A 27,102-nucleotide genomic window follows, 5' to 3' on the forward strand; every position below is an offset into this window, starting at 1 on the left:
AAACAAAATCAGGCTTCTTCACACACACACATTTCATTCTAATCATGAGAGCACTGACCGGCTGCTTTTTAATACACATACATACACAAATCATCTACCCTCCACTGTGATAAAGTATCTTCTTATTTGTTAAATATGCCTCGAGGAGGCGAGGATCCAGGAGTGAGAGAAGACTTCTTGAGGAGCTCAAAGGGAGGACACACTGGTGTATCCTCCACAGAAGCCTCTTGATCAAAGATGCAACATCATTGGTGCAGGTGCAGCACACTGCACCACCACACAGATCTTTTTTTCTTCTACATGCTTCCCTCACATCCAAAGAAAATGTAATGCTTTGAATAGATGTGATGATGCAATACATTAATAGACATTACAACTATTTACAGGATATTTTAATCACAAAGTGTGGCTGCATCATACGGTATATAAAGCAGCAGGGTTTTTTCCTTTTATAATAATCTCAAGCTGCTCTGTGGCCTTCTACCATGCTGATCACATTAGTGAAAGTAAAATAAAGAGCCACAAAATCATACTGAGTAACACTAATCTGTACAGATATTGGAGGATTTTAAAGAGAGATCAAGTGAACCAAAAGTAAAAGTGGGTTCAAAAGGTGAGACAGCTGTGCAGCTCATCATCAGTACCTGACGTTGCTTCAGACAGTTGTAGGAAGGATTTATTTGGCAAATACACCTCCCCTATCCCTGTGTGTCCTTGTTGCATCTCTCTTTCACTTACTCACTGGGGGTTGCTTTAATGAGAGGAAACAATATGTGAGTGAGGGACGCGTGGAGGCAATTTAATGAATTGAGAGGAAGCCACTGTCTATGATACTCTACTACCACTGCACTCTGTCTTACTTGTGGCAGCTGTAGAAGCCAGCATACTAACTGAACACTATCATCCATTTAATGTATTGATGTGATCCAAAGTCTTTATTTTTGCACAGCCTTTATAAACATACACACTCTAAATAGGTGCTGGTTCTCTCACTCAAAACAGCAGCTCTTTATGTTGCATATAGCAGGATAGCTTGAACTCCATCCTAAGCACTTAAGATGGAATTCAGAAGAAGTAGTGTCAAAAAATGCAAATGCTGTTGTTTTTCATGTTGAATAAATTGCTATGTAAAAGTCTCACAAAATGAAAAGCATATTTATGTTGCCCATAAATATTTAAGTCAGCCTTCCAACCCTGAGAATGTGAGTGTACAAGCTTCTGTCTGGGTTTTATAGCCCACGAAACTGAGAAAACATGGCTTCTACATGATGATTTGAATTTGCTCCTGTGGTGATGTAACAGCAGGAGTGATTTGCATAGAAATGCAAATCACTCCTTGAGCCTTCTGCTTCCTCCTTGTGATTTCGCTTCATGTTGCAGAGTCAAGATATCCAAAATTCGATCCAGACACCCTAACTGCTCTGTTGTTGCCAGGACATGTCGTCAACACCTAAAAATACCATTATATGAGACCTTTAAGACTGATATTGTTTGTTTTCTTCCGGAAAAGGGTAACATAACAGCAGTGGGATGAATAACCAAGAGATGTGTCGTGACGGATAAGACCCAATTAGCAAGCCAGTGTGGGTGTGAGCATCATATTCTGAAACGGTTTCCATTTCTGTTGTATAAACTTGAAAGCAACCCACAATTTTCAAACTAAAATAAGGTAATTTGAGTTTCTAGAAGTCTGTGTCCGAGTGGCTCTTATTTGTTGGGTTAGTGTAGCAGATAGGGCGTAAAAGCAGCTGAAATAGGCAGTTAAAGTCCTTATGGGTGATTTTCCAAGAGAATATGCAAACATAATGGAAACAGTTCCAAGGTAAAGGTCAAGGGATTATCAATCCTAATGAATTTGCCTTATGGACAAACGGTTTTGACACTAAATTAGGTGGTATCTTTCTTTCCCTTATTGTGGAATAGAAAGTCTCAAGAACTGGCCGACATCATGCTGAGTCGGTTGTGCCAATATTGGCACAGAGAACTGTGAAGCAAAACTTTAGGATTTATCCACACTACTCTATTTTGTGCATGGAAGCTTTGATGATGGTTTAATTCTGTTATCTAAAAATCTGAAATGCACATGCATACATCTTTACGCTATGGTGACTGAACTGCTTTTTATACACTGGTTAGTTTCAACATTAAAAGACTTATTTAGCTCAGCAAAAAGTTGAAGAAATCACGAGGATGTGAGGGGAGATTGAAGCGTATCAAACACGATTAGCTGCCATTGGCCTGCACAAATCAAACTGCACTTTCAAAATAACAGGATGTGACATAAAATATCCTGCAGAAATCGACTTTGAAGTATGGAGAGCTGCTTCATCTGCAGAGCGTGAGCTGTGCAAGTGGTGATGCCACTGACCTATATTTCTCATTTGAGCTGAGATGCTGGATGAGAGGTGAGGATGGCTGACAGTAAGCCAGGAAACAGACCTGAGAGAGGGGGAGGGGGAAAGTGTGGAGGCTTAGTAGGGGGCTGCATGAGCTGGTTTCGATACAGAACACACACCAAGATAATTCATGCATGCATGTTGCTTCGTGGATTTATTCATCCATTCAAGATATAATACATAACTCACTGCGTTTTATAAGCATCAAGGAATGATACCAATATCTTTTTTTATGTCTCTCTTATCTCTTCTTTCTCTTTCTATTTGGCAGGTTTTTTTCAGCTGGTTTCAGATACACCTTACACACTTATAACATCAGAATCAGAATCAGAATCAGCTTTATTTTCCAAGTATGCTTGAACACACAAGGAATATGACTTTAGTGAAACTGTGCTCTCTTTGTACAAGGCATAAGAACTACAATAAAAAATAAAATAAAAATACAATAACAATAACATCAGCTATAAATACAAAGAAACAACAAATAGGCTTGACTAATATGTACAGGCTAACATAATATGATAAAGTGCAGTGGTGAGTTGCAGAGGTAGTTTTTACATTATAAAAATAGAAGTTAAATAATACAAAAAATAGAAATATGGAATTCATTCTCCATAAGCAGCTGTTTGTAAGGAGCTCAAAAAATATTTGCTGTTGCGTGTTTGTTTTTTAGTCCTCAACATCCCTCAGTAACGTCCTCTATAACCTGTTGTCTTAACTTTGCCACTTCAGAGCCCTAGTTTGATTTTATATGGCACTGAGATTGTTTAATATAATTAGCTTCTTGGGGGAGCGTGTGTAAAAGTTAAATCTTTATGACTTTTGTTTTTTTCTAACTCCATGATCTTTTGTAGTCAGCTGTCTTGGAAATAACCATTACTTATATTTTCATTCAATCATTGCCTCATTTTTGATTCCCTTAACACACACATAAAAAGTCTTGCAATTATTCAATTAAGTCTGTAGTCAATAACGAAATCACCTTTGGCTTTTGACGGTAGTTTCCCCCCTATTTTGAAATGTTAAAGTTAAAGGTACAGTGTGTAGTATTAAGCAGAGCAGATTTGGTTGAACTAGAATATAATATTTTTAAGTATGTTTAACACTTTGGGGTCTAGTGTATAGTGGCCGTTTTTGACTCATTTTGATTTTACTTTTACATTTCCCCAACTGTTTTCCTTGCCTTGTTTGGTGTCATTTTTTTCAGCACAACCCCACAAGTATGACTATGCAGTAATTTTTTTTCATTTTGATATAAAGTATTAAGACACAAGACCTAAAATCACACAAAAAATAAAAAATCTGAATAGGAAAATGTTAGATTTTTAACTGTGAAAACCATAAACATGTTTTATGAACCATTTTTAAAACATAGAATGCAAATATAACTTTAAAAAAAAAAGTTCAAATTTAGTAAGCAACAAAGATATTTACAACTATTGACCTTAAATGCACCAAACATGACGAAAAAAGACTGACGTAACTCCGTGATTATGTTGCCAATCAACACATTCCACGAAATGGACCCAGGAGGGTTAAATTCATGTTTAATCACCCGAGTATCAAAATGTTTTTGTTTAACTGCCATGTTTCTACTGTAGCACAGAGCAGACAAACTGGTGACATACGCGTTTGTGAATTTAGTGAGTCGCTGCCTGAAATGCACCAGTTGGAAGAAGAAGAGGCGGTTGTTGTGCATGAAAGAATTTGTGCTGATAGATGTTTTTGATGGTAAAAACCTGACAAGTAGAGGATCATACTTACCATGCATCACAGCAGCTTCTTGTCCTCGAAGGCCCCCATTGTTTCACGGACAGGAGGGTGAGCAAGGCACAGCTTTTCAATCAATAGGTATCTCTGAATATTCCCCTTTCTACACACTGTACCTTTAACTTCAATCTCTGCTTCTGTTTGGCATCAGTAACTTTTGACTTGAAGGCAATTTCAATTTGATTGCGAGATATAGCTGCCATTTTACTCACCCTGCCCTTAATAAAAACTTTCAGTGAAGTCAAATGATCCAACACTCTTAAAATGGAATGAAGAGTTAATGTTTCGGTGCACAGGTACACAGTTTGGGTAATCAGCTGTGCTCCCGTTAGCCTTTGTATCTTCTTTTAAGTAATTCTGCCCTATTCTCAAATAGCAATATTTGAAGATAATTTGTAAACATTTTTAGTGTAGTGGCGCTTTGATCAATATTTTCCATAAGTGGGTCTCTAGCCATTGAAAATACATAATGCTGCAACAAGTACAACATTAGATCTTAACTGCACAAAACAAAACAAGAAAAAGGAACAGCAAAATTGTAAGCTTGCAACCATGAAAATATGTTTTACATTTTTCAAAAAGTAGCATCACAGATGTATCAAGGGGTGGAAAATGCATTCATTTTGTCAGAGTGAACTGTAATGTGTATATAAATGTTTTGGAAGGAAAGAATGAACAAACTTTTCTTTAAAAAAAACTCTAAACATGAAACCAGCAACAAGATAAACCACACAGTGCAGAGATTGTTCCTACTCACACTGATCGTGTTTGCAGATGACTGTCAGTGCAACACACTGACCTTCTTGTCAGTAGCCACTGGTGTCCTGGAGCTATGACCCCACAAAGTCTACAAGAAGTTCAAGTGTCAAATGTGTTGCTTGTCACCATCTAAAACAAACCTAAACCGCAACCAGCAGCTGGTGCTATTTTTTTATAGTAAAATTTGGTTATTAAAGAACAAAATAGGCTGAAATTTGATATGAATTTAGAGAAGATTCTGATCAGAGATTCATGAAGTATAGCTAACTTTAGGTAAAACTGTCTATTTAAACAGGGTGACCAGCAAACTAATTTACTACAAACCTCTAAATGCAAGTCTCAAAATTTCCACAATCACAAGAGAACTCACACTGAAAGAAGTGAGGTTACGTGAAGTGAAGGGAAGCGTGAGGCCAAGAAACATGAGGCCTGGCAATGGTCTGAATCTCGTTGCTCCAGTGATGACTGTCTGTGAAGTTGGCTGAACCAGTTTTGAACTCTCGGGTGTGATTATGTTAGATTACAACTCGCTGCACCGCAGTCCACTGTGACTGTCTCAGCAGTGTCAGCAGCCAAGCAGGAGAGACCTTGCATGCACGTTTTTTTTGTGTGTTTGTTTTTAACTAGAGTAACGTTTTGGCTGCTCTGACTTCGGGGAAATCAGATGTTATTACGTCAAAGATGATGAAGTAGAGCATTAAGACACAAGCTACATGCAAAATGTAACACATAATAGGCCAGATTAGGGGTTATGTGTACGGTTAAGTGACTAAACTAAAGAAGGACAGTTGGTCAAATGGTCGGTCTGTCCTTAAACTATTTAAAGTCATCCTATTTCTTTAAATGTCCTTATTTGCCTGAGGGTCCCACTTATGTTGAATAAAGCACTTTGTACATAACTTGATAAAGCTATTCTCTTTGGAGGGAATGATGGAATTAGAAAGGCATGATGGCAAGACAAGAAAACTAGTGTGTAAGAGAGTAACCCCTGGCAGGAACATCAGACAGACAAAAGGAAGGAAGTCTGCAAACAGAGGCCCTCTGTTGGTTGTGTTTGTGTATAAGTGGCTCAGCTCCCAGCAGGAGTGTGCTGACTTGAAGAGAACCTCATATATTGGGCTCCTAGTGGGGCCCTCCTCCATCATGCTGCTCATGCTGCATTAGCTGAGCGAGCAGCAAGCCTGTCACTGTGTACAAGTGAATCAGGGTATTAATCTGCACGATAAAGCCTGAGACGCTGCGGGCCACATTCAACTCCCACTGACGCATCTGACTGCAGTCCTCAGTGGAACCTCTACTGCCTTCAATTACAATCAGCTTTCTGCCTACACATGCACCTCACTATTTCATGTTGCTCTTTAATGGGACACCACAGAGCCTGGGGGCATTAAGAACATATCTGTTAGTGAATTTGATGCAACAAACCATAGTGTTTCTGGTTAAAATGGAGTCATCCATCACAAACTGTAGGTTCTCATGTTTCCCTCAAGAAATATACAGTGCTATAACAAGTCTTTTATTGAGCTGCAGGTCTTCTTCACTTGACCCAGTTGGGCATTTTCAGTCCATCGACACCTCATTATATAATCCCTTCTGTTACAGGAGGTTATTAAACTGTTGCTTTGATTTTGCAATACAGACGTATGTCAGGACTGAAAAGTAAAGAGGAAAAGCATTCATAGTTAAAACTACAACAACTCCTAGCTTGCAGAAGGAAATATTACATATAATCTTGATAAAAACACCACTCAAGAGATGTAGTTCAAACACATAACCAGTAGTAGCTTTGGGATGCATGTAAGGGCATGGATAATTTATACATTATGAAATCAAATAACCTCTGTCTTTAAAAACAACATAACCTCTTCTGTGTAAATTTACTGCACCCTGAGTGAATTGAGTTTTCAGCCAAAATTCCAATATGATTCCCTCTTCCTGTAATATTGATAACATACCCACCAGCATCCTTGAATAAGTCTCACAGTTTTCATCTCTTTATAGACAGCACTATCTGAAACTGCTGTTCACATGTCCGAAATGTCACTCATAACAAAGGAGCTAGAAAGAAATAAACAAAACTGTTGATTACATTCATGACTTGAAACAGCCTTATTTCAACCTAAAGGCTGATTTATACTTCTGCGTCAAATCAACAGCGTAGCCTATGCCAGGGTCCGTGTAGATCCCGTACCTACGCAGAGGCCTACGCACGTAGCTGACGTGCACCTCCTCCAAAATCAAACTACCCATAGAATCAACACGGGCCGCAAGCCCTGTGATTGGTTCGCTCAGCGGCATTGTGTTTCCCGCATTTAAAGGACTTCCGGGAACCCGGACATCGGTCGCACATCGGCCGTGTATTTCATCTCCTCCTCTCTATTCTTCATCAAATCCTGTCTGCATGATCAACAGTAACATGTATCATCTGTAGATTAACATAACACGCTCTGAATCACTGTGGAAAAGTAAACAGAGATCGTAGCGGGGCCGGAAGCAGGCGACCGGCTATCAGAGAGACCGCACTGCACTCAAGTATTTCGGCAGAGAATTGCTGCGTGACACGGACACATCAACGCACAAGTATGTGGGGCTCATGTCCGCGTCAGCCCATGCTGTGTAGGAGTGATGCAGAAGTATAAATCAGCCTGAAGTGTCAAAGAAATACATTATCTCATTTTAAAAGCTGACTCTGGCTCTACTAACATAACCTTTGTTGGACACAGTGTCCGGTTGTACCAAATTGTTACTAAAGATTTGACACATCCCAATTTATGGGTTCATTGTACTGGTTTCCAAAGCTAAACAAGTTTTATGTTAAACATGTTTTATGATTTTTCAGCCAAGATTATCCTGAGGTATTTTAGTTAGCATAGATCTAGATTGGTAACCAAGGGCTAATGGTCCTTTGCAATAAGGGAACGTTACTCACCTATCATTTTCAGAGATCAGCCAAGTCTAATTTGTTTTCTCTTGCAAATCTTTCAAGCAAACTTTTAAAAAAACACTGTTGAACCTAATGAATTAAATAATGCAACACCTTATGTATGCAGAAAAAATAGCACTGACTTTGATGTTAACCAGAGTCATTTCAGGAAGTTGCAATACTTAACTAATTCTCAACCACTGCAACTTTTCTGGAAATTTAACATTATGACCTTTGGTTTTTTCCCTGTGTGTCATCATGTAGGTCACCACACTCACCTCTTGTATGTTCAAAACATTCATTCCCTTAGTTCTGAAAGGCTGTATTAACAGCAGATGGTATCACTGGCTTTTTCTTCAATGTATCTGAATAGCTGCATGTTAGAGATTTATTTTTAATGCTTTTTTTACTCTTTCAGAAACTACCTGATCCACAAAGTAAGATTTTTTTTTAAAGGAGAATCTTGTAATTAACCTGACATCCACAAAGTTTTTTGAATGTTTATTAATGTATGTTAGCCATTGAGTCTACTGACCAATCAGAGACTGTGTTTCTGATTTTTCACCAACCAGGGGCTTTGTTAGAATGTTTAGATAGTGCTGATCTCAAAGTGCTGTGCAGTGGTATGTCTTTATACTTGTACAGCACCACAAATAACAGTAAAACTAATGTACTGCCATGTTGTATTTTCTTTCGGCACATGGATATCATAATTCAGCGGTGAAATTGTAGAATTTTATGGCAATTCATCGTAGTAATTCCAGTTTTAGTCCTGTTTTATGTAATGTCCTGGCACAGAATTTCAGCGATATTGGAGCGATAGTCCCAGTCTCTCACTGTGGGTGTTTAATTGCTCCCACAGAAGAAAAAAAATTACACGATAATAACTTTTTAGAAAAATATTCTATTACAAAGTTGCAGCAAAATCCAGCAACACACATGGAAGAAGTTCCTTTAAGAAGAATCTTAAAGGAACTGGTTGTTATATGATACCAAGGTAACAAAATTTTTTTTATCCCTGAATCACTGTATGAATATTGCTTTCAGTTTGTTCTGTTTCTTTCTTTCTGAATTCAAATGTCTGTTTAGTTTGCTTTATCATTTTTGGTTTTCTATTTTTTTGTCTGTATTTTTGAAGATTGGATCCAAATAATTATATTCAATGTAAAGAGGTACAAAGGTAACCATGCAGGCAAGCAATAGGGAAAAATCCTTTAGTTTGCTAAATCTTTTATTGAAATGACAAGGCACTGTCTTCAAGTTTCTAGCTTCCAAAATGCCATGCCGTATATGATTCTTGAATATTTCTGAAAAATAAAACAGTGTCAGGACTTCTCAGCTCAACAGCTCTGGCATCTCAGTGCTCTTCACAGCATTGGATATCCATTCCTAAAATGCCACCAACTCACAGGGCACATTACACTGACGCTGTGAAAGGTCAGTGTAGAAATCACTGCAGTGAGCCATCCAGCATGTCTAAGGCAGGGCTTTTCATAGCCAGCACCACAGACCACTGGAGCTGTTTCATTTATTGAGCTGAGAGATGAACGTAAGCTTTATTGCTCTCATTTATTTAATTCTTGGGATTGAGCTGCTGTGTTCTGATTGTTTTCTATGATTATTAGATCTCAAGCTGACTGTAACACACGTGAACTCGATGAATTTAATTTTCTTTTGTTGGTATCTGGATAATTCATTCAGTAGTTTTGAGTTGTGCACAGTGTGAGTAATTCATTCCACATGCCTTCTTCCATAACCTTCGGCACCATCCTCACCCCCCGTCGGTCATGCGAACAATTTTCCATGCTTTGGCCCTCATTATCAAATCAAATTAACATGGTCATTGAACCATAGGTTTATGGGGACATTTGCAACATTCACTGCCTGTTTATCTATTTATTTATTCATTGGCAATCTGTTAAAGTTCCTCTTGCTGCAGCTGCTTATGACTTTGAACTAACTTGTATCACTGTCTTCTTCTGCCTTGTCTGTCGATAGCTGCCCATCCTGGTATCTTCAGTGGTCAGCCTGTACTTCCTGGAGTGGACAGATTTGTTTAAGCCAGTGAAGTCTGGGTTCAACTGCCACGACCGCAGCCTGAGCCTGCCCTACATCGACCCCAACCATGAGGTCATCCCTCTGCTGATGCTCCTTAGCCTGGCCTTTGCTGGACCTGCCATCACGGTAAAAAAATACAACTTACAAGTTATAAAAAATACAATGTTGTGAAGATGGGAAGAAAATAAGTGAGTTGTGTAGTCCTGCAAACTCTAGTTGTATTCCATCTACATTGTTGCCTGTTTAAATAGCAGGGCTTGCAACTAGACAGACTGCAGCTGGCTCAGAAAGGACCTTGGTTGTTTGTCCACAGGTATTAACCTCAAACACACAAATACCCACAACAAGTAAACTTAGCGACATGTTTTGATTACTGCAGTGTCACTGATCATAGGGTCGACCTTGCTGAGGCTTCGAAAACACTTAAGCTGGAGCTTTACCTTAAAGGGGGGGTGCACATAACACAATATCTGCCCGATACTACCTCAGTGGTTGAACCCTGAACTCAACTGACAAGATTTTACAGAGAATACTTAAGAAGACCTCCTGCTTTGTTCCTCTGACAATGAAAGGTTCAGGTTATTTGTACCCGTAGGTAGATTTGTTCTGCAGCCAGATGATGACATCCAGTTTGACATCCAATTACAAAACAACATGAAACCATACAAAAAAATCAGAATACAAAAAAAACTATTTAAACACTGAAAAATGATGTAAAAGTACAAGAGTATTTTTAAATGAGACACTTGAATAAATGGAACTTTGATGGATAAATAAACTCTAGAATAAAGCCAAGGTCAAATAAAGTTTTAAACATAATAAATAGTGCTAGTAAATATGTACTTGCAAGTATCACAACCTCTTGTTCAGCTCGGTGAAAGCAGCAAGAACAAAGCTGTGCAAAGGTTTGGAGTCTTTGTTTAAGATTGAGGCAGCTATCTGCTGTACCTGTCTGGTGTGCAGGGACGCTGGTTAAGGCTGGGACCAACCAATCTGCCAACAAGACCATTAGACTATTCAGTTTAAGGAATTCCTCTCCTTAAAAGATGTGTGGCTAAACCATGACGCCAAAGGAAATTACAAAACAGACTCAATAGAGACATGACTTGTTGAAAGCTGTGGGAGAAGTGGGATCAAGACCAGCTCATCTATGGTGGTAAACAAGATGTTGTTGTTTGTAGTATTGTGTGGCTTAAACAACTTTGTTCACCCGGTCTTGTGATTCTTAATATGTGTAGTTGATTATTTGTCAAATGCAACCTGCACAGACATCAAGAGTGAGAACCAGGATGATTGCTCTGAGGATTAGACAAGGTCTCAGTGTGCTACACTAAGCCTACAGTACAGTTTGTGTACATGTGTACATTACTGTCATGAACAGTGTGTGAACAAGGGCATTGGAGCCGACCATAGAGGTCCTCAATTAATCAGCAAACTATGGGAAATCAATACAATATCAATCAAAAAATACAGAAATTAAATGAGTCATTATTTAAATCATGAAACACGTGTTAGACAGGTAAGTGGTTAACCAGGGCAGATGATGCTGGCATTACCCTTGATATTGTTCACACCATCAAGGTGACACTTTGTTTTAGGTGTTTGTGCTCCCTAATTAAGATAATCATAGCAGTAGTAGACCTTAAGGCTTATAACATGACGGATGCTAGAGTGAGAGTTCAGCATGACTCTAACTAGAATCACATTATTAGTGAGCATGAAATGTTGTTGCCAGGAGCTAAAGGTGGGCAAGGGTTAATTTGTTGTGAGGCATCACCAACAATGAAAATAACGGTCCAAAAAGGTTGATTTGGTCTGACACTGTGTTATAGTGAGACTGTTCTTGTTACTAGACCGGTGTGTTTTGTGAAGACAGTCGGACAACAGGGAGCATGGTCATCCAGGTAATAAAAAAAACCAGACACTGAGTATCTACAACTACTGGACACCAATCAAATTAATACTAATTCTAATAAGTCTGCCTGAAATATTTGTATTATTCGCTCCTTCCTTGTACATGGTTGTTTTCTCTTCCATCAGATTGGCTATAGGAAATATCTATTAGCTCTTAGTGGAGGTATTGAGTGTCATTGGGGTCTTGATATTTTATACTGTGACGTTAAGTAAAAATGTGAAGGACATTTAGAATCAACTCCCAGTCTTGGGAAGTGAGCAACAAGAATCTCAGTCCCAGAAAGAAAAGAAAAGAAGGGAAAGCGTTCAGAGAAAGTGTGATGTACATTTCTTAGATAAATTCTGGTTTAGTGCGAATTATAAACACAGTGTGTCAGTTTCAGTATTATGCAGATTCCTCAAGTCCCTCCTTTCAATGCTCCTAATCCCTCTTTCTGTCCATCATGGCTGCTATCTCCTTTTTCCGTTTTTCTCCATTCATTGCTTTTCAGTACTACATACATTTATATAATTGCAAATTATTATCGTTTATTTTAATTTTCTGCAGAAATCTGTTTTCCTAGATACACTGCAGTTGCACTTTGCAGGTAGCCAAGACATCCCTCTGTGATACCATGTGTCATGTCATGTGGCATGTCAGGAGCATGCATTGATTTGTATGAGTGTATCACACGGAGAGGATGTGTCATGATCATGACCTGCACTTTTTTTGCTCACATAAAAGGTCAAGCTACAGGACGCCGCCCACATAATGTTGCCTTTCTGAGCAGGTTGCATTGATCAGAGACTATGTTCATTCGTGTCCAAGCCAAAACTCGAAATCAGATGCAGAAAAGTCCAGAACACAAAAGGCAGAAGATAGGTTTCTTTGCTTAACAGTCCAGGGGTCATACACAGCAATACATTCAGCAAGGGCAATTCCACAAAATCAAAATAAAAGGTTCAAAGGTCAGAAAACTGGCAAGAAAACACAAGAAAAACAAAACTTTAGCGCATGAACACACAATGGTGACAATGAAAATCTGGCAGAGGGTGGTTGGAAGCACAGGTGTATATATACAGGTCAGGTTCATTGCAAATAAGGCACTGGTGTGTATGGAAAAAGGTGGGAAATGAAACACTGGAAGGAAGTAATGCAAGACATGATACCAGAACACCGGGGGTTACAGAAGTACTACCGGAAGTGAACTCAACACACAAGAAAATTGAGTTCACTTAAAGGTGACATATTATGCTCTTTTCATCAATATATATTGGTCTAAGAGGTCCCCAAAACATGTCTTAAAAGTTTATGCTGAAAAAAACACTTTGAAATCAGATTTTGGCATGCCTGTAAACCCCTCTTTTTCAGCCCTGCTCAGAACAGGCTGTTTTCTCTCTGACCACGCCCCCTCAGGAAGTGGATGTCCCCTCAGCTGTCCAGCACGTTGATCTAATGTTTACATGTTGACTGAATATACACAGCTGCTCACAGACCCGCATTACTTCAACCCTCTGAATCTGATCCAGAATCTGATCCTGACGGAGAGGCGCCTGTAGCAGGACCTTTCTGAACGATTGGTCATAGATTTAGTGTTTCTTGTTGTTTTATTTGTCAGTATGTAGACGTGTGTCTTGGTACACAGCTACGAACATGTAGCTATGTGGCTATGCTAACTAGCGCTAGCACTTTTCCATGACAAATAAAAATCATCCACTAGATCTTCAAATCTGCAGACGTGGGGAGTAAAACCAACCGTTGTGTTTATTAAGACAACCTACAACTAGCATGCCTCCCTCCTAAGCTCCTTGTTAGCACACGTGTGCAGGTAATGAAAAACGGAGGAGGGGTTGAGTTGTATTTTATACAGTCTATGGGCTGAACAAGCTCCGAGCTCTGACTCCGTTACAGACTGGATATTGTTGTGACGTAACAAAAACACAGAAAACTGAAACGGTTCGTTTCACACACATTTACAGAAAGGTGGAGAAATCAAAACATGGGCAGAATGGATTTTTTTCATTTTTGGGGGGTTTGTAGACATGCCAGGGACACATATTTCAGGTAGAGAACCATCAAAAAGTTGATTTTGCATGATATGTCACCTTTAACTCAAATAAATGCTGTTAATAAGATAATTTATTCCATCATTAATAAGAATATCATAACAAAAGATTTTGACTAGTTAGAGCCCAGGTTTTGGTTCGCCTTTAATCCAGTTTGTATCGTTGTTAGCGACTTCCTATTGCTATGAATATCTAGAGAACTGAAATTGCTGTAGTTAATGGGAAATTAAGAGATCTGTCTGTCCACATCCCTGTTGAAAATCATGCACCTGTCTCCCTTTTTGCAAACAAACTTTGCAAATGTGTGAACGTTTTTTTGTGTTAACAGATAATGATCGGGGAGGCCATCCTGTTCTGCTGTCTATCTCGGAGGAAGGGTGGGGTTGGGGCTGAGGCGAACATCAACGCTGCTGGCTGCAACTTCAACTCTTTCATACGCAGAGCTGTCCGCTTCGTTGGTATGTGACTTTCTTTCCTTCCTTATACACACTGGCCCAAATGCATCACCTAAACTAATGTTGGGCAATAGTCAACCAAGAAATACCACTGTAGCTAAATATTTATTGTAATGTTTTACTCTTTTGAAATTTCAAGCTAATTAAGCCATAGCCTACATACAGTATATTAGCCCTGTACAGCACATCCAACCATAATATCAGTGATGCTTATTCCTCTATCTGTATGCTTAGCTTTTTCCTCAACTTAATGTTATTTCCACCTCTGTCTCAAGGTGTTCATGCCTTTGGTCTCTGTGCCACGGCGCTCATCACTGACATCCTCCAGCTAATGACAGGCTACCCAACCCCCTACTTCCTTACTGTGTGCAAACCCAACTACACCACGCTCAACGTCAGCTGTGAGCAGAACCCTTACGTCATGGAGGACATCTGCTCAGGAGCCGACCCCACAGCCATCAACCAGGGCAGGTGAGGAAGACGTATGGAAGATTGATTGTATGAAAAAAGAGGGATCCTTTTACTCAAAGCTTTTGCTTCAATGAACCCAAAGACAAGATGCAGTTTGGACTGACAAGTGAATGAAACAGTATCTTTGTTGAAAAGAGAGAGAGGAAAAGGGAAGTGAGTGCAAAAACTTGCTGGGTGTAAAAATGTATAACTTAGCCTACTTAATTAATTGTATAAAATATGACAGTATTACATCTGAATGGAAACCATGAATTATTCAGTCTTCTGATGATTCATTGCCAGCCTATTCGCATTTTAGTCCTGCAAATCGACATATTTTAAAATCTGCAACCAAGGTGAATCTTTGCTCTGCTAACCCCTTTGCACAGAAATGTGTTAATAATTCAGCAACATAAATCTGTATATCATCAAAATTTAATACAAGCAGAAAGAGCAGAGAGCACCACCTACATCCAGTCTTCATCAACACAACATATGGGTAAAAAACAACAACATAAACATGAACAATGATTATAACATCACTTCATTTCATGCAGTGTTTTGGCATTTACACCATCATGCTCTACTAAAAAGGTCTTCAGCCCACAGCTAAACATGATTGAATACGGTTAAAATACTCTTACATTTTTTATGCATTTTTCCATATGAAGAACAGTTACCTAATTACCACGCTGTGCTTTGATGTCCGTAGGAAGAAACTGCTGATTGCTATTTTTGTTTGTTTATTGTTTGTTAGTTTCATACAAGAATGAGCCAGAATATAATTATTTTGGTCACAGAGAAAGAGGTCGATAGAGATCGAGGATAGCTTTTGATGTTTTGTGTTAGTTATTCTAACGATGAGATTAGAACTACGAGCAATCAATGCAATCATGCATGCATTTATAAGAAACCTAGATCCCAATTGTGCATTCCCTGTGTTGAAGTTGGGTGAAATCAGTTAAAGTCAGTCAATCAATCCATATTTTGAAACTATGCAACCTCCAAACAATAAATATTGTTAGCGTTGGGATTTGTGACTGCAATGCAAAGCAGCGTCCAGCTGAGCAGACAGGAATTTGTAGGCTGAGCCAGGTTTTAAAATACTAATGTGTTTTGGAACAGTGTTGGAATGTTAAAAATTCAGAATGGAGCTACTGCTGTTTTATTTTGCAGAGGTTAAGTTACATCACACTGTTTTCTCTCTCACACTCAATCTTCTCTTCACAGTCACTTTAACACAGACTTTGTCACTCAATCAATGTTTATTTGTGTAGTGCCAATTTACAACATATGCTACCTCAAGACTGTAGCATAGTGCACTTGCTGTCCCTCCCTATCTTTCACACTCACTGTGACCTCTCCTTGTGTCTCTGTTTTTTATGGTGTTTTGGTCATGACTCCTCTCTGATTCTCTCCTCCACCTCCTTCTGTATTTGTCCTTTGGACTAAAGGCTACAAGCTGTGAAGCAAACAAGAAATAGAAATTCCTCTTTTGCTTCCTGTAGCTGTTTGTTGATCGGATGCCCATATGTAAAATGTCCCCACACATTCATTTTCTAATGAGACAAACCTAAAATTATAGTTTAATATCCCCACAGTCCTAGGAGTAAGATATGTTTCTTAGCATGGTGTCTCTAAGTTCTGTGAACCAGACATAAACTGGAGGATGCCCACTGAAGGTTCGCTGATTAGCAATGGGTTAAGTCATCAACACTAAGTCTGTCTGACTGTTGCCCCTCTGTTCTAAACCTGAGTGTATTAAACTGATTAAACCAGCTCTATGATGGAGATTAGTTTCTGTGAGATCTATTGAAATGACTGTATGTCTCCATGTGCGTTATATGTGCTATTGTGAGTGTGTTCATGTGTACATGTGTCAGTAGACAGAACACGGATGTGAACAAGGGGGATGAGGCTAGGTTTGACCCAAGCATTTGGCACACACGGATTTGAATGCGGAGAATGGGGTCTAAATATAACCCACCGCTCCTGGCATAAACACTGTCTTCTGCTCTCTCTGTGGCAGCTTAAGCTTCAGTCTTGTTTCCAAGGCAGCATGGAAAGCTGTTTCGCTGCAGTGGTTGTCTACCAGGGGTATTATTAACCTATTTTAACTGACTGTACATCCTGACTAAGAAAAACCGGCATGGTTAAGTATTCCCTTTAGCAAGACAAAAATGTTGCGTTTTTATAGGCTGAGCCTTTTTCTTTACTCAGGAATATAATCCCTTGTTCTTTGGCCTCAAAATGTGGTGTCAAGCAACAGTTCCTTCAAAAGTTCCCCCCCAAAGTTGCCTCTAAAGAAATGTCATTTTCCTATTGCCAGAGTTTTTTGTGTTTGAAGTTCAGAGGAACACAATTTAATCAATCATTTAATCAATGCCACTACAGCTTGTATTCAGCTTTCATGATAAAAATCTCAAGTATATGGGAAATACATTGCGATATTAAATTGATGTTGGGATATAACCTGTAATTTGATACCTTGAAGCTTACTTACAATGTCACAGCATGCTGTTAGATTTGTTGGTCTTTAAGTAGAATAAAAATTCCCACACATTCTTTCAACCTGTTTTTGCCTTCTGTTAGTATTTCTGGATTTCAGAATACTGCTCTAAATGGTAAATGGACTGTACTTGTGTTGCACTCTCTTTAGACTTCTAACGACTGAACGTTTTTTAACATCACGTCACATTCACCTATTCTCACATCGCTAGAGGCTGCTACAAACAGAAAGTATGGTTAAAAGGAGATGCATTAACATTTTGATATTTCCGCTATAGAAAAGCCGCCACAAAGGAGAGGCTTTTAAGTTAATGCTGCAGAGGTTGTTGCAGTATTAACCAAGCAGCAACCTCTGGTCTTAAAATATGAAGCGAAAGCTTAAGTTTTAAAAACTGCAGTTCATTGAGCGTCTGCTTGAGGCTGGCTGGAGAAACACTTGAAACCATATACACACTCATTCAAAAAAGATGATAGAATAAATAAACATGTTTACAGCCTGGTATTGCTCTCGGCACACACTGTATGGAGGGTGAAGTTTTTTATAACTCATTATTTTTTAAGATATTAAATGTAACAGTTTTGCCTCACTAAAGGCATGGCTGACTTGACTGACAGGCGGGGACACTGCAGTTGTTAGTGAAAAGGCTAAATGACCTCTAGGTCGACAGAAGTTAAGTTGAGCCAGCATTTCCAATATTGCTACTGCAGACGATAGGCTTAAAAACTCTGCTTCAGAAACAATAGGTGATGTCAGAGTGACTATGTCCATTTATTATACAGTCTATTGTATTAATATATACTTTTCACACACCTCACACAGCCCACTAGGGGCAGGTTAGGCTTAAAGAGACACTGGCATGTAGAGATCAAACCCCAAACCTTACAAGTGAGAAGCGACCAACTACCACCATTGGGTCATGGTCTATCTATCTATCTATCTATCTATCTATCTATCTATCTATCTATCTATCTATCTATCTATCTATCTATCTATCTATCTATCTATCTATCTATCTATCTATCTATCTATCTATCTATCTACCTATCTATCTATCTATCTATCTATCTATCTATCTATCTATCTATCTATCTATCTATCTATCTCACAGCCAAGCAAGGTCAAAACCTGAAATACGATGGTGACTGGACTTTTGCTGCTGGGCAGGGGCAGAGCCTGGAGCACTTGGGCTCTTATCTGTACTTGAACCCGGAGCAGGAGAGCAAGTGTTGCCATCCTCACAGAGATGGCCCTGAGAGCGCTTCAAAAAGGCATTTTTTCCTGCTTTTCTTGTGGTGTACGGTGGTGATTACGACATATTTTTCCCGTCCTCAGTCCGCTATGCAGAGTGAACTCGTCTGTGTGTGTGTGTGTGCACGCACGCGTTTGTGTGTTTGCTAGCGCACTGTGTTTGTGTGTTTGTGTGTCTGTGTGCGCATCAGGGCGGAACTCTGCCATGTGCAATACAAAGAGGAGATGAGCATTGTAGACGCGCGACCATGTAGAGACAGAAATTACATCTGGTCATTGTAAATAAGAGAAATAACATGAGGATATTTAGTCTGTTTAATAAAAGAACAAGGTATAGACTTGATCCATAAGAGAGGTAACCTTCAATTACTTCTGCTGTGATCTGGCGCTATATATAAAATAAAATAAACTGAACTTCCAGGGGGGGGCGGGTGCTGTTGTTGGGGGGGCGCCCCAACCCCCCCAATATAATGGTAGGGGAAACACTGGTAAGGGTTATTTCTTTGATTGTAAATAGAAACTGTATGCTGTGTGTAAAGATGCATTTCTAACAAATAGAATATAATTAAACCAAATGATTTGCAGTATGTAATATTACATCCGTGAGAATAATTTCATGGCTGGAAGTGGGCTACTTTATGACAAAGCACTGGTATCAGTTTTATACTTGTAAATTATTTTTTTTATAACTTCACAGATGTTGAAAATGATGCTTAAAGGAGGAGAATACACAACTGTACTACATGCACCCGGCACACACACAAAGATACAGACAGCTGTGTGCATTTATCAAAACACACACATCCATTGCCACACATGCAGAGTCAGGAGTAAAGATGAAGGCTGGTTGGAGGAGAAAGTAGCAAGAGTTGTCAGAAGTAGGTCATTGGATTGGAGCCAGTGAGAAACTGGGCCACAGGTTCACTTCCATCATGAAGCACACAGTCAAGCTCCTGCTACTCCTCTGCGGTATATGACTGAGGATTAGACATTTACACTCTGGGTATATGCATTTGTGTTACTATATGTTCGAATTATAATAACTATGGCTTCCAGCGAAAAACATCTATAATGTCAAACTCTGCTTCATTGCCATCTCATGGCCTTTTCTAGTGTTTGAGGAGGCTACAGAGGAACATGAAAACATGCATCTAATTTGTTTCTGTAGATCTACCCACAACAACCGACAGTGCGCACATGGTGTGTCTTGAGATGTCTCATTATGCCTCTGTTTTAAAGGCAGTTGTTAAACCATCTCTCCACCCTCTGTTGACTCACACATACAGATGTGAACATGGGCTGAGTCTATTTCTATTCTTTCATCTCTTGCAGAAAATCCTTCCCGTCACAGCACGCCACCCTCGCATCCTTCGCCGCTGTCTATGTTTCCGTGAGTAATAGTTTGAGCCCACACAAACACTGAACCCTGCTCAACCTCCCATGAAGCTCCTAATGATACAACTTAAGTTAGGTGGTGGATGATGGAATCAGACCAAGGTTTAGTTTTCTGAATGCATCTTTTTTCCATACTGTTTTTTCTCTGTTGTGAAGTTTTCATACAAAACAACAATTTCAGCTTTTTATGAACATGTGAAAAGTAGCAGAAAGTACTTGGTTGAAGGGAGAAACATTAACATACTTGATACTTTCCCTGTAGAAAAGCATTCATCACCACAAAGAAGAGTTTTTTAAGTAAACAATCTGACATCCCCAGGTACTTAACACTTTTTAATATATGAGATAAATATTTTCAAAGGGCAGTACTGATTGAAAAACATACATTTATTGATGTCCTGTCAAAAGTAAAACAGAAGATCAATGTGTTTATCACTGGACAATTACTGACATCCAGCTAACATCCTTAGCTTCACACAGCAAGAATTGACCAATACACTGATTTTTCCCAAGTGCAGTAGTGCAATGATTGTGGTGACTCACACATTGTGGGACACTGCCAATAGTCTTGACACTTCAAAGAGAGCAGCCGCTTCAAAGAAGATAATTACTGTTTGTGCTCTGTATCCAGTGAGATAACAAATAGGGGAACAAGGGGGGGAAATCAGTTGATGTGTCATGTGTCCTCAGATGTACTTCAACAGCACTCTGACAGACTCATCCAAGCTGCTCAAGCCCCTGCTGGTCTTCTCCTTCATTATCTGCGCCATCATTTGTGGTCTGACCCGGATTATCCAGTACAAGAACCATGCCATTGACGTCTACCTGGGCTTCCTGCTTGGAGGCGCTATTGCTGTCTATCTGGTAAGGGCTGGTCTCATCAATGGCCTCTTTTTCAATGGTTTCTCTGTAAGAAAAAAAAAGCAAATGCAGCCAACTTTGAGTCTCAACCCAACCCAAGGCAAAACACAACTCTTTGTTAGGTAAATCAGTTCTGTTCGGCAGATTGCTGCCTTCCCCTTCAGAGCAACCAAAAGGTACAACGAGTTGCTGTCACTTTTTAGTTTCCTCTTTATTTGAGTTCATTCAAAACATCATGGTTTTGGCATTACTCCATCAGTTTTAACATCGTATTAACTTAGGAGTCCAGGTTAGGTTAAAGTACATGTAACCAAGACATTAGGACACCTGGCTCCAGTTTGCACATCACAGGGCAAAACCAGCCATAGAAACAAAGTCTGTTTTCGAAACCGCCTACTATACTAGCAGAATATACTGATTTGGCCAAAATTCAGTATGTAGTAATTAGTAAGTGAAGTTGCCAAAACTGCCCGGATGTCTACTGATTCAGGAAAATTTCACAGTATGCATCAGACCAGTCTGCCTCGGGTACTGTTTCCCACAATGCACAGCGCTTGTCCCGCTTTTTCTTTTCTCTTCTTTTTTTGACGGGGGGAACTCAGTTTTTAGGTGCTGTGAAAATTATTAAATACCATATAAACTACTTTCTAATTTTTTAAATCATAAGTGATGCTATCACCTTGGCTGTTGTTTACTTCGGCATTCCAAAACCGGACATTCAGTGACGTCTGGCCCAGCATACTGCAACACAGATCGAACAAAACAGTCCTACTACATCCTAAATTCAAACACAGTATGTAATAGGCAATACCTTCTGCCTACTACATTAGTAGGGAGTTTGTAGCAGGCCATTTCGAAAAACAGCCTAAGTCCACTTTGTGCTTGAAACACTTACTTGATCTAACATAATGATCTTGGTCTTGTAAGCATGAATAGAGACAAAAGACTCTTCAGTTTCATAGTTTTCAGATTAATGCCGTTTCACCAGATTTTCGGCAACAAGAACAAAAATTGGTTACTATTACTTATATGATCATCAGCCATTAGTGTCACACAATATTCTTTCTACCAGGATGAAACTGTGCTAACATAGGCATTACCTCGGCCGCCACGTTGGATAATCAATCTTATGTTGTTGTTGGCCATTTGACATTTAGTAAAGAGTTCTTTTAAATGTAAGTAATTTTAACAGTGTTCTTGAATTTGAAAAGTAACTAGATACATTGCTAGTTGTTCCAAATAGTGGTGGAGTTGTATGAAATACATTAAGCATCATTAAAAAAGTACTGCACTTAATATGACTATTCCCTCTGTTGCCAGGGTTTGTATGCAGTTGGAAACTTTCAGCCAAGTGAGGAGGTCAGCACCAGCCCCCCTGCAATCCTACACCGACCCCCCTGCTCCTTGCCCCACATCAGTCAGGAGGCCGTCCTCCATCACCTGCAAATGAAAGCTAGCCTGGCCGCGGAGGCTGGCATACCCGCTGCCCACGCTGAGGGCCTCTTGCATCGAGGCCTTCAGCAGCAAAGGCCTGAAGACAGTCTGAAGCGCTCCAGTGCAGATGTTGAGGTGATCTCCCCACGCAGCCCTCAGAGCAAAGATGCCTTTGTGACCTTTAGCCACACTCTTCCTCGGGTCCATACCCCCCAGGCCATGGCAGCGTATGAGGAAGCGGCCAGACGTCATGCTGCCACCCTTCATCATGCCTCCATGGACTCCAGTCGCTCAAAGCAGCTTCTATCTCAATGGAAAAGTAAGAACAACCACAAATGCACCCTGCAGGTCCCAGACTCCTACTCCTCTTCTATTGACTCATCATCCGGCCATTCCTCTCAGCATCCACACCACCATGGTAGTATGGAGCTCCGATCCAGCTCTGAGCCATTAGCTATGGGCATGAATGGCGGATTTGACGCACATGCATACATGGCCAAACTAGCTTCAGGTGCGTGTAACACCCTGCCCACTAACTGCAGTGGTATCACAGGAGGAGCCAGGATAGCCATGCAGTCTAGACCTGGGTCTTCACAGCTGGTCCACATACCTGAGGAGGCTCATGAGAATTACAGCACTATATCCCCAAGGACGGGGGAAGGAGGAGGAAGTGAGGGGATGTCAACATTAAATAGCACAGTTCAAGCCAACTGGCACAGGGCAGCAGAGAAGAGTGCAGCCTGCAGGACTAATGATAATGGGCATAACAACCAGCCACGAATTATGCAAGTCATTGCTATGTCCAAGCAGCAGGGCCTCCTACAGACCCATTCTAAGAGCTTAGATGAGAGCAGCATTGGCTGTAGCACAACTGGGAGTTGCCAAGGCTCGGCCCGCTTTAGGGCACTAACTGATCAAGACCCCACCAGCAGCATAGGGCCCAGCTCACTCGGTAGCACCACAGGCAGTATTTCAGGGAGTACTGGAGCAATTGTCAGAATAGAGGCACACCCTGAGGCCAACAGGCCAATCATCCAAGCTCCATCCACAGACGGATCTGGATCATGGAGGTGGCGGTCCCTGGATCATGGAACTGGAGGTGGTGGATGTACAGGCCCTAGTGGAGCAGGAGCAGGAGGAGGAGGAGGAGGTAGTTTGAGGCAGTCGTTTGAGCTCAATGATCTTAATAGAGACTCAGAAAGCTCAGACTCAATACCTGAAGGGTCGATTGATCGGAAGCGTGCCAATCACATTGTTACAACCACTGCCACCGTTAGCACCCCACCTATAGTTACTGTTCACACCCAGAACACCGGCCAGTCAGAGCAGAGGCTCCATCCCCAGGGCATTTCTACCATCAGGGTTACTCCGGGAGACGGTAGTGTGTCTGGATCTGCCGGAGGAGTAGGTGGAGAATCTGCCTCCGATACCCACTCAGTCGCCTCCAGTCGTGAATCGACACTACGGAGGAAAGGCAATAATATCATCCTGATTCCTGAGAGAGCCAACAGCCCCGATAATGCGCGAAACATTTTCTACAAGGGAACATCAATAACTCCTGCTTTTAGGGAATAGTTTACTAAATTACCCCTGAAAAGATGTAGCTAATAATACCAGAGAGGTGGATTTTCAGAAAGCCCCATATCTGTGACGTTTCCCACCATTGTATAAACCATAACTACAAAAAAAAGGTTTTATTAAGCATGATTTTTTTTAACATATTGAGGCTAAATCACAACCTTTTAAGTGTTGTAGAAAAAAACACTGTGTTCTTTTGTGATCACTCCTAAGGAAACCTAATGTCCAGTCTGTGCCAGTGCTATGGGGGCAGAGTACCTTTTTTAAACAGAACCATTGGCTTTGATTATAAATCATCACCAAAAAAAAAGAAGAAAAAGAATAAACAAGTAGCACAGTAACTTTGAAACTGTAGCAAACTACAACAAAATAACTGTATCATAGCTGTGAATCCAGTGTTAACTTCCTCGCACTGTGTAAATTATGTTTGTTTGAAACGGTGCTACACCAGACAGTACTATTAAGGATACAAAATACTGTATAATTTAAATAGATAATGACTTATTTTACAGCGTGATCAACATTAATATGTAAAAGATATATCAGAGATATGTTTTGTATTTTGTCTCCTTTCTGTACAGATACCACATATTCAACAGAATACTGTTTTGAACCATAAGTGTGCTTAGCATTCCTTCTGTAGCTATGAAGTCAAATATGCTGTGACTTGCACTGAAATATGCGTTTACTGTACCTAGTATACTGTAAACCCTGACCTTATCTTTATATCCTCTTCTTATATTTGGACATCCATTTCAATCCCATGTCTACAGCACAAAAAACAGTATAACAATGGAATACCTTGTGTCTTTATATCATAAGATAATTTGTACATATCCAAATCTCAGTGCAATACTTGACCTCAAGCTTCCATAATGATTTTTGCAGGTTTAAAACAACTTAAAAGCTGTTTTTGTAGCTTTTCAAATTAACACTTTAAGATATATAGTTGTAGCTAATAAATCCAAAGCCAAAGGATTACGTGAACAGAGTCCAAAAAGAAGAAGGTATTATTGGTTCTTAAATAAACCCCATGTCATGACTGGCAGCAGTTGGACTTCCAAGGCTTGGATGGGAATGGAGATTTTCCGTAGAAACCCAAAAAGATGAACAGCTGCCGTAGCAAACCAAAAACATAAAGATTGGAAACAAAAATAACAGTGTGAAAACACTTCTTTGCAACCTTTTATTTTAATCATTTGTGATAACATTAGAAGTAGTTTGGGATGTGGTTTTGCTAGTAGGGGAGACCGGGGTTGGTTGTCACACTTTTTCAATCTTTCAATAGTCATTCCTACATTAAATTTAAGCTTAAGGTGTTGGCTTGAAATGTGTATCCCTCTCATTTTCCGACTCATTGTAACAAAGAGGCGATTAACTGTCAAAGACACTCTGGCACATTGTGACAACCAACCCCATCACGGGGTTGGTTGTCACACACTATGGGGTTGTTTGTCACAATGGTATTTCAATGGGAAAAATCTTTTTAAAAAGGCAAGAAGGCAGAACTAAATTTGAAAGTTTAATTGCACTGACAAGTGATAGGCCTACATAACTTAAGATGTAATGAGTGTGCCAACCAGCCCGTGTGACAACTAACCCCGTTCTCCCCTACAGCACAAAGCTCTGGCCCAGTGTAGTGTGTGCCCAGCAGTTGTTGGCCTTCCAATTGTTCAAAAAGGTTTTAAAACTTTAACTCAAGCACATTATTTTTCTTTAATGTAATCTTGTCATGTTAAATATGCTGTTGGAAGACTTCTCTTTCACATTTTTTTAATTGAGGCTACCAGTTTTTACATTCTTACAAACTGAATTAAGCTAAATACATCCAAGAGCTACTACTGTACTGGACTGACAGAGATGAAACTGGTATTGATCTTCTTTTCTGACTCTGATTTAAATTACTGACAAGCATTTCCTTTTTTTTAAGTTATTAAAAGTATTTGCAGATATTTCTTTATACACATTATGAAAGGCAGTGTGTTCATCTTAGTAATAAACAAAGGCCTACATTTAAAGATGATACATGAAGCTTTCAACATTGCTGGTAAGTATAATATCTACTACCTGAGTGTAGTAGTTTTCACATAATCAAAACCTCTTGGTATTTTTGGCAGGATAAGCATGTAACAGGGGATTTTGCACTCCCTTCATCATCTGCCGTATGCACTGGAAGACCAGCACCTTCTTCCAGTTTTGTGCTGTCATTTATTTTTGTGCCATGAAGCAACCAGCAGATTTTCTACTAAATCTAACCAAGTGTATCAAATGCTAGAGGCCAGTAAACGCTGCCAGCTCACCCAGAAACTATGTGATTTGTTTATGGTTCTATGTCTTAAGTAAATATGCTTTTCATTGTTTTTATTTTTAGATAAAGACACAGATGTACAGGGTAGATACTGTTTGGAAAAAAAAAAGCTAAAAGACGACTGTTACTCAGTTGAAGAATTACAAAACCTGTTGTTTACACTGGTTTATAAAATATGCATATCATATATTAGTATGTCAGTGGTTAAATGAGCACCCACTGTTTATAAATTATATTTGATACAAATACTCCTGAATTGACCATAATTGTTCAATGAAATTTTTTGCCAGTGTTACTATGTGAGAAAATTTGCCAAAGCTCGATTTTTTTATTTGAAAAAAAAGAATGATTATCATGTTAACTTTAAGTGTTTGTACAGCAAGCTTGCAATATATTGTACATGATTTAGTCTATACCCAAGTAACATTTGCATGGTCACTTTTTTATAATGCATATCACAAGATTTATATCATAAATGTTCTTTTTATTTTTACTTTACACTAGTGTTTGACAGTATGTTCTCAGTTCAGTGTATCATAGAGAGAGTTTAAGACAATCTTTTTTTCTTTTTCTTTATTCCAAGAACTGTTGCCAATTTATGTGATAAATGATTCTGCCATTCACTAAGCATTACAGTTATTTGAAATGTGTGTTTAACTCTGAAAGAATAGCTGAGGTTCTGACACAATCAGACACAAGAAAGTGTTTCTTTTTGAAGGCGACCAAGTGGAGAGAGTGTTTTAATCTATTGTCTTATTTGAACTGTCAAGCACTCAGTGCTCCAGTGTTTGCAAGCTGCCTAATTTGGTTTTTACTCTCACCTTAGAATAATTTCTTGTATCAGTTATAGCCACAATAATAAGTTTATGTTTTAAATGCTGATGTAAAAGGCTGCATTGAGCACATTTGTTTCTGTAAGAATTTTGGTGAACATAATTCAGTATAGATTTCATTTAAGTATAAGTTAGTTGGGTTAGACTTCAGACAAGCTCAACATC

At 39.5% G+C, this 27,102-nt stretch overlaps 1 protein-coding gene across 1 annotated transcript in view; it reads left to right on the forward strand.

Annotated features, from left to right (window-relative positions):
- LOC117828606 (phospholipid phosphatase-related protein type 4) overlaps positions 1–23,917 on the forward strand; it is a 35,720-nt gene extending 11,803 nt beyond the window's left edge. Inside the window, exons 2-7 of the mRNA XM_034705786.1 lie at positions 9,847–10,032; positions 14,195–14,324; positions 14,597–14,792; positions 19,861–19,918; positions 20,614–20,787; positions 22,105–23,917. Coding sequence (XP_034561677.1) covers positions 9,847–10,032; positions 14,195–14,324; positions 14,597–14,792; positions 19,861–19,918; positions 20,614–20,787; positions 22,105–23,793 — 2,433 coding nt within the window. The 3' untranslated portion in view covers positions 23,794–23,917. The remainder of the gene's footprint in view (positions 1–9,846; positions 10,033–14,194; positions 14,325–14,596; positions 14,793–19,860; positions 19,919–20,613; positions 20,788–22,104) is intronic.
- The last annotated feature ends 3,185 nt before the right edge of the window (positions 23,918–27,102 follow it).

The sequence above is a fragment of the Notolabrus celidotus genome, chromosome 17 (genome assembly GCF_009762535.1).
Source record: "Notolabrus celidotus isolate fNotCel1 chromosome 17, fNotCel1.pri, whole genome shotgun sequence".
In the NCBI taxonomy this organism is placed as follows: Eukaryota; Metazoa; Chordata; class Actinopteri; order Labriformes; family Labridae; genus Notolabrus; species Notolabrus celidotus.